The sequence below is a fragment of the Danio rerio genome, chromosome 19, assembly GCF_052040795.2.
Source record: "Danio rerio strain M-AB ecotype USA chromosome 19, GRCz13ab, whole genome shotgun sequence".
In the NCBI taxonomy this organism is placed as follows: Eukaryota; Metazoa; Chordata; class Actinopteri; order Cypriniformes; family Danionidae; genus Danio; species Danio rerio.
In genome coordinates this window covers 11,791,976-11,808,079 of record NC_141039.2, presented here as the reverse complement: position 1 = coordinate 11,808,079, position 16,104 = coordinate 11,791,976, and the positions used below count along the sequence as shown (strand labels likewise).

General features: G+C 37.9%; 1 protein-coding gene across 6 annotated transcripts in view; it reads left to right on the top strand.

Annotated features, from left to right (window-relative positions):
• The window catches only part of slc9a3.1 (solute carrier family 9 member A3, tandem duplicate 1), a 110,146-nt gene that overhangs the window by 22,752 nt on the left and 71,290 nt on the right, over nucleotides 1–16,104 (top strand). Inside the window, exons 9-18 of one of the 6 annotated variants that reach the window (XR_015516099.1) lie at nucleotides 1,956–2,026; nucleotides 2,112–2,241; nucleotides 2,990–3,153; nucleotides 4,643–4,760; nucleotides 7,251–7,424; nucleotides 7,497–7,542; nucleotides 9,435–9,503; nucleotides 9,618–9,873; nucleotides 14,530–15,016; nucleotides 15,178–15,622. Coding sequence is in view for 2 of the 6 variants with exons in the window: in NM_001113473.3 (NP_001106944.2) it covers nucleotides 1,956–2,026; nucleotides 2,112–2,241; nucleotides 2,990–3,153; nucleotides 4,643–4,760; nucleotides 7,251–7,424; nucleotides 7,497–7,542; nucleotides 9,435–9,503; nucleotides 9,615–9,873; nucleotides 14,530–14,542 (1,044 nt within the window). In the remaining 4 variants the exon portion in view is untranslated. Of the gene's footprint in view, nucleotides 1–1,955; nucleotides 2,027–2,111; nucleotides 2,242–2,989; nucleotides 3,154–4,642; nucleotides 5,426–7,250; nucleotides 7,425–7,496; nucleotides 7,543–9,434; nucleotides 9,504–9,614; nucleotides 13,538–14,480; nucleotides 15,623–16,104 lie in introns of those variants that run through there. The other 5 variants (XR_015516098.1, XR_015516100.1, XM_087294825.1 and 2 more) reach the window with 5 other exon arrangements.

Sequence of the window (16,104 nt, the reverse complement as noted above, 5' to 3'; positions counted from 1 at the left end):
TAACCCCACCCCTAACCCTACCCGTCACAGTGACGTCACTCGCTCCATTTGAGTGCATTGTGTCTGACATTGCATCGTTGAGTGATGCAGTCTCAGCTTGCATCATAAAGGCTGCATCCAGATACTATTGAAGGAATCTGGACCAGGGTCATGATCTCAGATAATGAATCTACATCAAGAATCGTCATTCATCTATAAGCGATATTACCACATGGGCTCAGGACTACTTTGGCAAATCTTTGTTAAGTACCACAATAGTTACAGCCACAAATGCCAGTTAAAACTGTATTGTGCCAAAAAGAAGCCCTATGTCAAGTGCCATCGACTTCTCTGGGCTCGGGGGCATCTGGGATGGAGCATCACACAGTGAAAACGTGTACTGTGGTCAGATGAATAGGTATTTTAGGTATTTTTCACTATAAAGCCTTCTCGATTCCAGTCGGCTGGAATCAAAGTCAGATGGTTCACCTCACCTTCTCCCTGTCTTGCCTTCTTCCGTGGATGTTTCCCTTTTACAGTTGTTTCTCCTAAACCTGTGGATGCAAAAGCTGTGATTAAGGAAAGTGACTATATATTCTGGTGGTTGCATGAAGATCCTTGTTTACATTGTGAACTGGTTACAACCCTGCTCTCCATCCAAGACTATCGCTTACCAGCTTATCCGACTGAACCTACCACATAGTTTTGAATAAATTGATGAGAAGAGATAACCCTCCTTGTCATCCTTGTGTGACCGTGACAGGCACATTCTAAAGAGAAAAAATCTGACAACCAAAACCCCGTACTGTTGCCCACATTAAGACTTGTTGGCAAAAATGCAACAAAATTACACCTGAAACTCTTCATCACTTGGTGTCTTCAGTCCTTCAGTGTTGTGAAAAGGAATGGCAACATTACAAAGCAAGAACTAAAATTTGAATTTGTGTTTATTTTAAAGAAACAAAAAGAATAAAAATCACAAGAAACACATTAAATAATGTTTGTTGTATAAGTCAAAGTAAATTTAGAAATCACTTCTTTCTTTTTTGTTTTTTTTTGTTTGGGTTTCCATATTGTCCCAACTTTTTCTGATTTGGGGCTGTATAAAAAAATTATATGTAACTGTTATATATTATATGTAGTATATAGTTTAATTAATTATTAATATAATAAAATAATTTACATTATTATTTATATTATATTTTTGATTTTGATTATGTTTTTTATAATAATTATTATATGACATAATTGTATGTATAATTGCTATTAATTAGTCATTATATAATATTAAACACTAGATATTTTGTAGTTTTTATATAATGTAAATTAGTGAATGAAATATTGTACATTTATATAATAGCAGTATAATTTGTATAATACCTATTTAATATTTGGAATATAATATAATATAATATAATATAATATAATATAATATAATATAATATAATATAATATAATATAATATAATATAATATTCATTCATTTTCTTGTCGGCTTAGTCCCTTTATTAATCCGGGGTCGCCACAGCGGAATGAACCGCCAACTTATCCAGCCGCAATCCATCTGGGAAACATTCACACACACACACACACTCATACACTACGGACAATTTAGCTTACCCAATTCACCTGTACCACATGTCTTTGGGGGAAACCGGAGCACCCGGAGGAAACCCACGCGAAGGCAGGGAGAACATGCAAACTCCACACAGAAACACCCACTGAGCCGAGGTTTGAACCAGCGACCTTCTTGCTGTGAGGCGAACGTGCTACCCACTGCGCCACTGCCTCGCCCATAATATAATATAATAAAATATAATATGATATAATATAATATGATATAATATAATATAATATAATATAATATAATATAATATAATATAATATAATATAATATAATATAATATAATATAATAATTCATTCTGTATTTATTACTTTATTTTAAGATTAATGCAAATACACATTTGTCTTTTCAGGCATTTGATCACATACTAGCCGCAGTGGAGGACATTTGCGGACGTATAGGAGATAACTGGTGGACCAGAGGGTATATTTCCTTACTGCTGTCTACAAATTCACAATAAATTAAATCTATGTTAATAAAAAACTAAAGAAACACACATCTCTTTCAGCTGGAACAGGTTTGAGGAGAAGTATATTAGCTGGCTATTGATGAAACCAAAGGCCAGAAAGAACAGAGATTACCTGTTCAACATCTTCCACAAACTCAATCTGGAGGACGCCATGAACTACGTCAGTGAGGTGAGAATATGGATAATCTTATATACACAGAGATAATTCATATGCAGGATCTTGTTGTTATTATGAGAATACCACGAACAGTTATTTTCATATTTAACGTATTAGAAATGCCTTTTAGGAATATTCAGATTGTTGTATGTGTCGTTTTAATAGGCTGGATGTATTATATTATAATTATATAAAATTTTCATGTTGATTTCAACTTGAGATGTGGATTAACGATGATTATTTCTTTAAATCAATTAAATCTACAGATGTAAACTGCATTATGGGATGTTGTTTTCTGTTCTGTCGACTTTGATTCATGGTTTAACAAAGTGACTTTTATTGACATTTCAGGGGTATGAAATAATATATAGATAAATAAATCTGGGGCAACACGGTGGCTCTGTGGTTAGCTGCAACAAAGTACTGGGAAACATCCATACACACATTAACACATACACTACAGCAGATTCTGTTTCCCCAATTCACCTATAGCGCATGTCTTTGGACTGTGAGGGAAACCGGAGCACCCGGAGGAAACACGTACACGGGAGAACATGCAAACTCCACACACAAATGCCAATGATTCAGCCGGAACTCGAACCAGTGACTTTCTTGCTGTGAGGCAATCCTGCTACCCACTGCGCCACCGCGTCACCCCAAATTGCTTTATATTTATATATAAATATAGTTGCTTCCTGTTGCTTCGGTCAGCGATAAACATTGTAAAAACCACGTTTCACCCTTTTTTTTCTCCGTGCAGGGTGAACGGCAAGGCTCTCTGGCCTTTATTCGTAATGACGAAGCTGCCAACGTTGATTTCAAAAAACAGTTCGACTCAGAATTTGCAGATGTGATGCCCGATATAATGGTTGATATGTCAAACTACGATTTTGGAATTGAAAATATTTCAGTAGCCACCATTGTGTAAGTACATATTTAAATACAACTTCCTGACAAATGTTGATCGTAAACGGCTATTGTAAGGAATTAAGGTTAAAGGGATAGTTCACCCAAGAATGAACATTTACGATTTATTTACCCATTCATTTGCAGATGTTTTTTTGGGATGTTTCAGTTTTGCGCATAAGTTTAATTTGCGTCTTTGGATGGAAATGATGGTTAGTGTGTCACCAGGAGAGGTGTCTATTGAGTTTGACTTGTTTGTATGTGTTTATTTTGAATATAAATAACTGGTAACTATTGACTTCCATTATATGAATCACCAAGGATTCAGTAAATGTATATAATTTCTGCTAAAGAAAAAACAGCAGTAACGCTTTATTTTGATGGTCCATTTGAGTATTAGTAGACTGTCTGCTTAATATCTGTTGATACTGCTCCTTCAACAGACATTTAGCTGGCTATAAGAAACTTTGCAAGTACATGTCAACTTACACTAAGCCTAACCATAACCTCAACAGTCTACTTATAACCTAATGAGAATTAGTTGGCATGTAGATGCAATTTAACTTAAATTTAACACACGGACCATTAAAATAAAATGTGACCAAAACATCACCTATTTTGATAACCCAAGGGTAAAAAAGTTAAAAGTGCAGTAGGTGATCTGCCAAAATGCTAACCGTTAGCATAATTAGCTAACGTGCACCGATGACAGTAGACAACCCACTAGATCATGTCATTGACCTGTTTGAAAATTTTATAATACAACAACTCTGAATGAAAAACTGTTATATCTAGCAGGTTTTCAGTTATGTAGTTAGCAAGCAAAACTTGTCATAATGTGCAATATTTCATGAATTCAAGGATCGCTAGTCTCACTGTCTCACTCGCTTTGTCCTAAAGCAACTACTGTACGCTTAGTGCTTGGCCAACAACAAAAAAAGACAATCATCTACTGCACCTTTAATAGGATTTTTTTCATTTTTGGCTGAACTATCAAGTTCTTACGAGACAAAATATATTTGCTTCAGTTGCATCATTGAAATTTGACAAACTCCTAGATGATGAGTTGTGGCAATAATTCTGTGAATGAGCATCGCCTCGTGGTTCCATCCCAAAGAGGGAAGAAATCACTTTCCCGAACTCTCGCATTTAATCTGCCCAGTAGTTGGAATGAACTCCGTAACTGCATCAGAACGGCAGAGTCACTCGCTGTCTTCAAGAAACAACTAAAAACTCAACTATTTAGTCTCCACTTCCCGTCCTAATCTGCAATTGCCTCTCTGGCTCTACCGCTAACTGTACTACAAAAAAAAAAAAAATTACTAATGTTTTGCTTCTTACACTTTACATACCTGAAACTTGCCTACAGCACTCATTCATCGTTGCTCTTATAGTTGTGTAAATTGCTTCCTTGTCCTCATTTGTAAGTCGCTTTGGATAAAAGCGTCTGCTAAATGACTAAATGTAAATGTAAATAATTAGCATTGTTTTGTCTCTTGTCCAACAGGAAAGACACTATTCCCTCTGTATCTCTGGACATTCATGGGCAAGACGGGAAGAATGTGGTCGACGACATCAATGCCCATCGCCTTCTACAGCAGCACCTGTACAGGAGCAGAAAACATGTAAGAGTCATTTTGAAACCTTTCCATTTAAGGAACACTCCACTTTTTTGGAAATAAGTTCAGTTTACAAGTCCTCTAAACAGTTGAGTTTTACCATTTTACCAGCTGATCTCCCAGTCTGGAGCGAGCACTTTTAGCTTAGCTTAGCAAAAATCATTGAATCCGATTAGACCATTAGCATCTCACTCAAAAAGAGAGAAAAAAAAGATTTTTGATAATTTTGTAATTTAAAGCTTGAGTATTCTGTTGTTACATCATGAAAAGTTGCTATTTTCTAACTTTATTGTACTAAAATTAACCTATTTTCCAAAAAATAAAATAAAAAATGGAGTGTTCGTTTAAGGACAACATTTGCCTGCTGAAATGAACCTTTTTACATTTTTTTATCTTCAGATGTGCGAAAATGAAAATTGCATGTTAATTTACTTATTCTCAGACAACTCAAGATATAGCTGACTATTTCTTCAGTAGAACATAAAACATTTTGTTTAGCCTAAATCAAGGCAAGGCAAGTTTATTTATATAGCACATTTTATGCACAGTGACAATTCAATGCGCTTTACATAAGCAGAAATAAAAGAGACAAGTATAAAAACAAATAATAAATAAAAACAGAATGTGTAAAAACAGCTTATAAAAATGAAAAATAAAAGAAAGACATAACAGTGCCATCTTTCGGACGTAGCACAGTGCTCATTCAGTAAAGGCACAGCAAAACAGGTCTTGATTTGAATGTACCTAATGTTGGAGCATGTCTGATCATTTCTGGAAGCTGAATCCAGCAGTAATGGGAGCAGTAGCTGAAGGCGAATTCACCCTGCTTTGACTGAGCTCTTAAAAGTTCTAATTTACTTGATCCTTATGATCTGAGTGATCTGTTGGGTTGGTATTGAATGAGCATATGTAATGTATTGAGGTCCTAGGCCATTTAGTGATTTATAGACAAGTAATAATACTTTAAAATCTCTCCTACATGTGACTGGGAATCAGTGTAAGGACCTGAGGACAGGTGTGATGTGCTCTGATTTTCTGGTTCTGGTCAGAATCCTGGCCGCAGTATTCTGGATGAGTTGCAACTGTCTGACTGTCTTTTTGGGAAGGCCAGTGAGGGGGCCTTTACAGTAATCCACCCTGCTGCTGATAAAACCATAAACAAGTTTCTCTAAGCATCTAACTCTTGCAGGGTTTATGAGATGATAGTATGTTGATTTACTAACTGCTTTGATTTTAAAACTCAGATCTGACTCCAGAGTCACACCACGATTCTTGACCTTATTTTTTGTTGTTTGACCCGTAGAGCCAAGGTATGCATTTACCTTGAGAACCTCATCTCTGTTCCCAAACGCAGTGACTTCAATTTTCTCCTAGTTTAACTGAAGAAAGTTTTGGCACATCCAACTGTTCATTTCATCAATGCATTGGCAGAGAGTGTCAATGGAGCTGTAGTCATTAGGCAGTAAGGCTAAGTAGATCTGAGTGTCATCAGCATAGCTGTGGTAGGAGATTTGGTTCTTTCTCATTATTTGGCTCAGTGGGAGCATATAAAGGTTGAACAGGTGCCAGAGTTAAACCTTGTGGTACTCCACATGTCATGGGTGTCCACCTCGACCTATGGTCACCTATACTGACATAGTAAAATCTCCCTTCAAGGTAAGATCTGAACCATTTGAGGACCGTGCCAGACAGCCCAACCCAGTTTTTCAGCCTATCCAGAAGTATGTTGTGATCGACAGTGTCAAATGCAGCACTGAGATCAAGCAATACCAGCACTGTTAGTTTGCCTGATCTGTATTTAGGGGGATATTATTGATTATATTTATAAGCTCTTTGATGTTCAAGCCAAATTTTTGACTGAAAAATATACGGGCAAAACTAAATTATTACCCAAGGCTCCTGGTAATACTCTGAGGTCCAATGAAGTGAAACGATTGGCCTGTGCAGGAAACTGAACATTACTGACAACAATGACATAGTAATTTTCACATTTCAATTCAAATGAATAATTCACCCAATAATGAAAATGACCTCCTCGTTTACATTTCCTCATGTTGATTTAAAACTTTTTGAGAACACAAAAGAAGATATTTCGTAGAATGTTGTGGGCAACCATTGACTTGCATTTTTTGAAGTATCTTCTTTAGTATTTCACAGAAGAAAATAAAGGTTTTGAATAATTGAAGGTTGAATAAATGATAAGAGAATTAATTTTTGTGTGAACTATCCCTTTGATATTGAAAGACATAATAGACTTTAATATAATTGATCATGTTTCCCAGTACTGGGTTGCAGATAGAAGGGCATCCGCTGTGTAAAACATATGCTGGATATGTTGGCGGTTCATTTTGCAGTGGCAACCCCTGATGAATAAAGGAACTAAGCTGAAGGAAAATTAATGAATGAATCGATCATCTTGTCCTAAGCCCCTGTTATTTCACACACATGCATCTCATTTGGTCCATCTTTTCCTCCATTTCCTCTCTTTCCGAGCAGCACCATCACAAATACAGTCGCAGTCACTTCAGCATCAACCAGAGTGAAGAGGAGGTGCAGGAGATTTTTCAGAGGACCATGAGGAGCCGCCTGGAGTCCTTCAAATCTGCTAAGATGGGTGTCAACCCTACCAAAAAGATCACTAAGTTCCATAAGAAGGATCCTACAGATAAGGTATAGCACACCTTCTTTCCTTTTTATTTAGTATATAATAGGATCGTGCCTCTAAATTGATGTGTATTTCAGATGAATGGACACACAGAGGGCAATGGCTATCTGTATGGAGATGAAGGTAAAACTGTTTTATTGGTATTATTTATTTTAGGATTTATGGCACTGAGAAATCGTCTGTAAAATGTATAAAGAGACTTTAAATGTATAGTGTTTCCAAAGTTACATTATATTACACAAAAAGATATAGCTATGTTAATGTTTAAAAAAAAAAATATATATATATATATATATATAAACATAGTATTTTTAACTATATAATATATAATAAAATAATAAAGTATATAGTATTTTAACGATATATAAAACAAATGCTGTGACGCAGTAGGTAGTGCTGTTGCCTCACAGCAAGAAGGTCGCTTGTTCAAGCCTTGGCTGGGTCAGTTGGCGTTTCTGTGTGGAGTTTGCATGTTCTCCCCGTGTTTACGTGGGTTTCCTCCGGGTGCTCCGATTTCCCCCACAGTCCAAAGACATGCAGTACAGGTGAATTGGGTAGGCTAAATTGTCCATAGTATATGAGTGTGAATGAGTATGTATGGATGTTTCCCAGAGATGGGTTGCAGTTAGAAGGGCATCTGCTGCATAATACATGTGCTGGATACCTTGGCGGTTCATTCCGCTGTGGGGACCCCAAATTAATAAAGGCACTAAGCCGAAAAGAAAATGAACGAATGAATAGTATTTTAACAATATATAAAACAAACTATATAAATTACATTATACACTCACTGGCCACTTTATTAGGTACACCTGTCAAACCAAGCATCAAAATGAGGAAGAAAGGTGATCTAAAGGACTTTGAACGTGGCTTGGTTGTTGGTGCCAGATAGGCTGATCTGAGTGTTTCAGAAACTGCTGCTCTACTGGGATATTCATGCACAACCATCTCTGGGGTTTATAGAGAATGGTCTGAAAAAGAGGAAAATATCCAGTGAGTGGCAGTTCTGTGGGCCCAAATGCCTTGTTGATGCCAGAGGTCAGAGGAGAATGGCCAGACTGGTTTCAGCTAATAAAAAGGTAACAGTAACTCAAATAACCACTCGTTACAATCAAGGTATGCAGAAGAGCATCTCTGAACACACAAGATGTTGAAACTTGAGGCAGATGGGCTACAGCAGCAGAAGACCACACCGGGTGCCACTCCTGTCAGATAAGAACAGGAAACTAAAGCTACAGTTCGCACAGGCTCACCAAAATTGGACAGTAGAAGATTGGAAAAACGTTGCCTGGTCTGATGAGTCTCAATTTCTGCTGTGACATTTAGATGATAGGGTCAGAATTTGGAGTCAACAACATGAAAGCATGAATCCATCCTGCCTTGTATCAATGGTTTAGGCTGCTGGTAGTGTAATAGTGTGGGGGATATTTTCTTGGCACACTTTGGGCCCATTAGTACCAACTGAGCATCGTGTCAACGCCACAACCTACCTGAGTAATGTTGCTGACCATGTCCATCCCTTTATGACCACAGTGCACTTATCTTTTGATGGCTACTTCCAGCAGGATAACTCACCATGTGATAAAGCGCGAATCATCTCAGACTGGTTTCTTGAACAATGAGTTCACTGTACTCAAATGGCCTCAACAGTCACCAGTTCTCAATCCAATAGAGCACCTTTGGGATGTGGTGGAACGGGAGATTCACATCATGGATGTGCAGCCGACAAATCTGCAGCAACTTCGTGATGCTATTATCTCAACATGGACCAAAATCTCTGAGAAATATTTCCAGTGCCTTGTTGAATCTATGCCATAAAGGATTTAGGCAGTTCTAAAGGCAAAAGGGTGTCCAACACAGTACTAGTAAGGTGTACCTAATAAAGTGGCCAGTGAGTGTAGATAGATACTTTTTGTTTTTATTTATTTTATTTAATGAACTAAATATGCATTATTTATTAAATGACACATATTTATAGTAATAATCTGAAGTAGATATGTTTTTTTTGGTTTTAGCTGACAGTGGGGTTGGTGCTGATGGTGCTATATCTAGCACTTTCATGAGAGACACGTATAAAATGGGAGGTAAGAAGCAGCCTGATCAGATGCTTCTTTGTAAATAAGCAATAACGTCTATTGAAATTGCAGTTACACAAACAGTTTAAAAGTGCTGTATGTTTCCATATTTCACTGAAGCAGGCATAGAGAATCCAGTATTTATGCCAGACATGGACAGCCCAGTTCACAGTCCAGTTCATAGTCCACCATGGCTGCTGGAGACTGAGATGAGCGTCGCTCCTTCCCAGAGGGCTCAGCGGCGTCTGCCCTGGACACCAAACCGCCGTCTCGCACCCATGAGGATCAGCACCTGCTCCACAGACTCCTTCCTGATGGCGGACGTCTCTTCAACACTGGAGGTGCACGAGGAACAGCCCCAGAGCGACAATGGAGAATCGTAAGCAAACACCACACGCTTCAATGTGAAATAGAGAATATGGCAAGCCAGTTTAACTTTTGGTGCCAGAAGCATGACAGCATAATCCCACAACAGCTAATGGATGTGGAAAGTTTTCTTGTTTATATTAATATACACAATACATTTACATTGTCATTTGGCAGACACTTTTGTACAAAGCGACTTACATTGAGAATAATACATGATAATAATACATAAAAATATAGTAGCTTTATTAAGTGCTGTAGTTACCAGTGGTTCCTAGTATCTCACTCTAATTTCCTTTTACACTCTTTTGTAAAATTAGCTAAATCATTTTTTTTTAAAGTTTTTGAGTGAGATGCTAATGGTCTAATCCGATTCAATGATGTATGCTAAGCTAAGCTAAAAGTTCTCTTGCCAGACTCAGAACAGCTGAATGACTAAAAAAATGGTAAAGCTCAAAAGTTTAAAGTTAGAGGAGCTATAAAATGAGCATATTTGCAAAAACATGGAGGCCCAATCCCAATTCTACTTTTGTACCCCTTGCAATTCCCGTTCCCCTGGGCCCTTACAACTGAGGGTTAAGGGGAAGGGCTTCAAAACTTACCCCTAAGAATTGGGACAGCACTACAGCACCTGCACACGTCATCATATGTCATCGCGATCTCTTGCTTCATATGAGATTAGACGATCGCAACTGCTGTTCTAATTCCAGTTAACGATCTAATGTGGCAATAAGATCATACACAGTGGCCATATTAATCAATGTAAACTCACAAAAACAACATTAACATTATAGCAGACACTGTAAAAAGCCCACTCTCAGCTACTAGACAATACTGACAGGGTATTCCAGTGTCATCGAGTGTCAGAATGTTGTGGGAATGCTATACAGGAGTTATTATTAGGGATTCTTACGCCCCAAGTCTAGGGGAAACAAAAAGGGCATAAAAAACAAAGAACAAACAAATGTGTTGGGGTGGTGGATTTCCCAAACTAAACAAAACTTAAAGCAAAAGATTCCCTTCGGTCGACAACCAAATTAACACACTCAATTGAGAGTATATATGAAGATATTTATTATAGAAAAATAGGGTTTATATAAACGAGCATTTCGTCAGGGTGACCACAGGCCAAAATAACAAACAAAAGAATCTATCAAATAAATCCACTAAATTACCTATTACTATTTAAAGAAACATACAAGAATCTTACCTGACTCCCTAATATAAACAAAGTCAAAAGTAATCAAATAAATAGGCAGGTCACCCCTACACGCTCAAACTCTCAATAAATATTCAAGCATAGGATGGTCATCAATACAAAGGTGATTATTGTTGGTCGTCGGCCGAAGGGGTGAAGGAAACCCAGGAGCTCCACTCCAAACACCGAACGCAGCAGAAATGAGCTCCCCGATTCCTGCCGGAAGCTCCTTTTTATACAGGCCTCGTAGACCAGCAGCCAATCAGAGCAGGGAGTCACGCCGGCGTGGGAGCCTATAAGACAACAGAAAAACAGCAAGGAGGCGGGACAAAAGAAAAAGAGTACAAACCGCAATAATAAACAAATAAATAAACTTCAGTCGTAACAGGGATTATAGATTGCGAATTTTAGCTTTTTTTTTTCAGCATAATGGTAAAACATAAACGCGGTTATGAATATATACATGAGGCTGGTGTCTTCTGGGAAATTTTCTTACCCCTTGGTTTGGAGTGTGGTCCTGAAAAAATTTCGTTCAAAAGGGCGTGTACCCCTTCCCCAGCCCTACGCCTTTAAGCTACAGAGATTTGGGACACCCCTACCGCTTGGCGTGCATACACAAAACGAGGGGTAAGGGGAAGGGCTAAGAGGTAGAATTGGGATTGGGACAGAGTGTTCATTTAATGTCAATGTGGATGAAAAAAAATATGAGTTGTTTGATTCAGTATTTGAACTCAGGTCAGAATAATCATATTTTCTGTCAGGCAGAATGTGTCTACACTTACTGATGTTAGTCAAATATTTAGAATTTTGGGCTGCACAGAAAAATAGGAACCAGGACTGTACATTTGTCCTGTGGTTATTTATGCATGAAAGACAATTATTAATAAAATTATCAGCATTTTCATATATTAGCCTACATTTAAATTTTCTGCTGTCTATCTGCAATTGAAAAAACAGTGATTCAGCGGCACACACTGTTTAGTTTGAAGCTAAAATTTGTTTAATCAACCAAATTATTTTCTGGATTTTATATCACCATATTGCCTATTGCCTGGGATCCACTGAGTGGTACAGTACAGTCCAGTATGGGTCACCTTTATCAGACTTGTGTTTCCACTGTCAAATGGTACCCTTTTGGTGTGTGTGTGTGTGTGTGTGTGTGTGTGTGTGTGTGTGTGTGTGTGTGTGTGTGTGTGTAATGTTAATTTCTAACCCTTTTATGAACTGGATTTGATTATTGCTGGAAGTCAATGATAATACAAAATAGCCTACTGTAATGGCTGTGATTATATAAAATAAATAAATACAACATTTATGAACACATACAGAGCCTTACAATCTCTGAAATGTTACCCAAAACATACATCTAGGCATCATTTGGGTTCATAAACAATACGAAACATTTACAGCAGAGGTGGCCAATCCTGTTCCTGGAGATCTACCTTCCTGCAGATTTCAGTTGCAACCCTTATCAAACACACCTGTCTAATTATCAAGTGGATTTCAGGTCCTAATTAATTGGTTCAGGTGGGTTTGATCAGGGTAGGAGGTGAACTGTACAGGAAGGTAGATCTTCAGGAACAGGATTGAGCACCCCTGATTTACAGTCAGTACAAACCTGTCATTTCTATTCTTCTCCAGCACATGTAACGTTAACATCTTGTTAGAAAGTAATTCCGTCATTCCGAGTTCATAATAGTCAAAAGGCGATGATAATAGTTAAACATGGCAAGTTTGTTTATGTTTTAGGTTGCTAAAAGAATCATTTCTCCTTTGTTTTTTTGCACTTTCCCTTTGCATTTGTCGGATTCTGAAAGGATATCAGAATCACTTCAATAATCACGCGGACGTTAGTATCATAAGCTCAAGTTCGTTATTTTAAATATAGACACACAGCAAGCGCAGCAAAGAGCTCGCTTTAAAAAGTGTAACCACTCGCCTTGTCAACAACAACAGGACAGCGCAGATTCTGTTCTTCTTCTTGGCTTTGTGGCTCTTCATCAAGACGACGACAAGGCTTGTTTGAGCTCGGCTCGACCATGGCTCGTTTTTATACGTGTATATTATTACGGTGTAATGTCTCAGCTGTGAATTTAAAAATGGCCCCTCCTGTGTTTTCGCTTTTTTGTAAACCGATGCGCATCTCACTCTACCTTTTGGTACCCTTTTGTTTTGCTAGGTACCTTTTGCAAAGGCTCCCCAAAAAGTGCTACGGTACAGATTGATTTTTGGTAGATTTTGACAGCGGAAAGGGCCATAAAAGCGTACCGTACCATACTACTCAGTGGAAACGGGCCATAGGTGCATCTAAATGGTGAAAATGGAATTCAAATGAAAAAAATCCCACCACATAGCAAAGTTACCCTGTGGTAGCTTATGAGTAGCCAAAGCATTTTTACGACATATAAAAATTTGTATTATCTGGAAAAATATATATTAAATGTGAAAATGGCTTGCCATAAGATGACATTAAATACTAGTGCTTAAAGATTAGCTGTTAGCATGATTACACACTGCTACTTACTTCGTCAGAGACCATAGATATATACACTAGATGTCGCCTGGCCTATTGTTGTCTATTGGACGAAATGCGTCAATAGCGCCGCCATCTTGGTACAGGGTAGCGCTCCTTTGAAATGAATGCGGGACCAAGGTACAGTGGTGGACTGTGGCCATCCAAAGCCAGAGATATACACATAAACACATATATCTATGATCGGGAGTTTTCCTGGATGTTAGTATGTAATTTTTTTTTCTAATTACGAAAATTATAATTTTACATCACTTTTCTACATTGATGGATCAGTGACCGCACGGGCATTCCTGACAAAAAGCGTGTGTTTGTGTGTACGGAAATGTACTATCCACCCTCCCTGTTAAATTTGATCTAATCATGTCCTGAAACACAGCTCCGTCCTCTCCTGCTTTCACTTCTCATACTGACTGAGGGAGCGATTCGTTTGTGAATGAATCCCCCGAACGACTCTTTCACTAACGTTAGCCGACAATAATACAAGGTTCTGGCAGCGCAGCATCTCGTTGTCATATTTCTTTTGCATTGTTTGCTGATTTTATTAAACAAAACTAGCATAAGTCGAGTGTTTAGTGCGAGTTGGAGCTGCTTTGCTGTATGGTGAATGCGGTAAGTGACTGTTATCATCAATAACGTTACCTGATTAGCACAAAAATTCAGAACATACAAAAACAGAAAAAAAACTTAATATTACCTATGAAATGTTCTGCCTGTGTGCTTTGTTTTCTTTGTTTGCTCGTTACTACACCCGTAGACAGCGCTAAAGTCCCGCGTCTTCACGTAATAACACTGTCTTGACTAGTGCGGTTGAATGACATTTGTCCTGGGAGCACTGTACCAATGTGGCGGCGCTATTGACGCATGCTCAGGGTCCCTATGCGATATCTAGTGTATATATCTATGATCAGAGACCAGTAACTGTTCTGTTGCTGTTTCAGAGTCTTTGAATAGACACCTGAGGATGACGTGACACTGTTTTTACCATCTACAAAATGGAACTGGAGATTCACTGCCGAAAACCCATTGGAACTGCCAAAAACTGGAGCAGACAACAGCACTTAATCCATTCAGTGGGACATATTTCTAGTTATTTTGTAGCAAAACAAGATAAAACACTTCAATGCTTCTCAGCTCATCCAAATTTTGTATTCTTTTTTAAACACCCAACAAATGGTTTATTCCCACTGAAGAGGAAGTGCGGACTTCAACCTATAAAGTAGTCTGTAGTTTACGTCACAGCGATGGCCATCATTTGCTATTAGACAGCAGGAGGACGCTTTAAGAAATGCTAGGTAGTCATAACTCAATGTGGGGTCACATGTGCTCAACCCCATTGCTGTTTTTTCAATTCAATTTAAATGACACTTTTTCACCCAACATTTTGGTTTGTGCCAATTGTTAGGTTAAAATTGGGTTCAGATACAGGTGTCAAACAGTTCCTGGAGGGCAGCAGCTCTGCACAGTTTAGTTCCAACCCTAATTAAACACACCCAATCAAACTAATTAAGTGCTTAGGCTTGTTTGATACCTTAAGTTAGGGGAGTTGAAGAAACAGAGCTGGAATTAAACTGTGAAGGGCCCTCCAGGAATTGAGTTTGACACCCGTGTTGAGACAACCTAGTATTTTTGTACACTAGATGGTTTAAAAGCTCATTGACATGAACTAGAAGCCACAGAACTGATTTTGTGTTATAGTCTCTTTAAGAATGGTGTGAGGGGGATAGTTTGAGTCTGTGCAATAGTGCTTATATTATACTGAGAACAAAGCCATTAAGTTATTCTGAAGATGCACCTTGCAGTTTCATTTCAAATGGCACTTTACACCAGTATCAAGTCAATATTTAAAGTAAACATTTCATGCTCATAGAATGTGGTAGAAATCTGTAATGTCAGGATTTTATTCTGTATGACTGAACTGTTACCAAGTATGTTTGAGCAATGGGATGCATCTAGCTAATCAAGTAATGGTTCTTGGGGTATTTTACTTTTTTTTGAGGGATTAATAAAGTATTTATGAACATTTCTATTTAACTAATGTTGCTGTACTAGTCATTCTTGCTTCACTTGTTTACATCTGTACAAATCACTGAGACACAACTCAATCACAGCAGTGCTGTTTCAGGATTGTTTTATATGACCTTCTAGTAATATTCCAGTTTTTATTAATATTTTGATAGCTTTTTTTAATTATAGTGGCTTGAGAAAGCAGACATGCTGTTATTCTACATAAACTCATTACTCTTCAGTCTTCTTCTTCTTAAACTATTTTAAGAAATCATCAAACCTCCAAACTGGTCTGACTCGGGTTGTAATATCTTTTCTAACTGATCCGACTTTCGGTTTTCCAAAAGGGACCCAGAAAATTTATAAAAGTCTCACTGACTTAACTTTGGACCAAATTTGTGCCCTCAGAATTTTGCGCCAGACAGTCATGCAGACTTAAGGTTGGGCTCATTTAACTCAGACTACCGATCTGCCAACCAATGATGAGCTTTAAAATTTTTAGCCACACC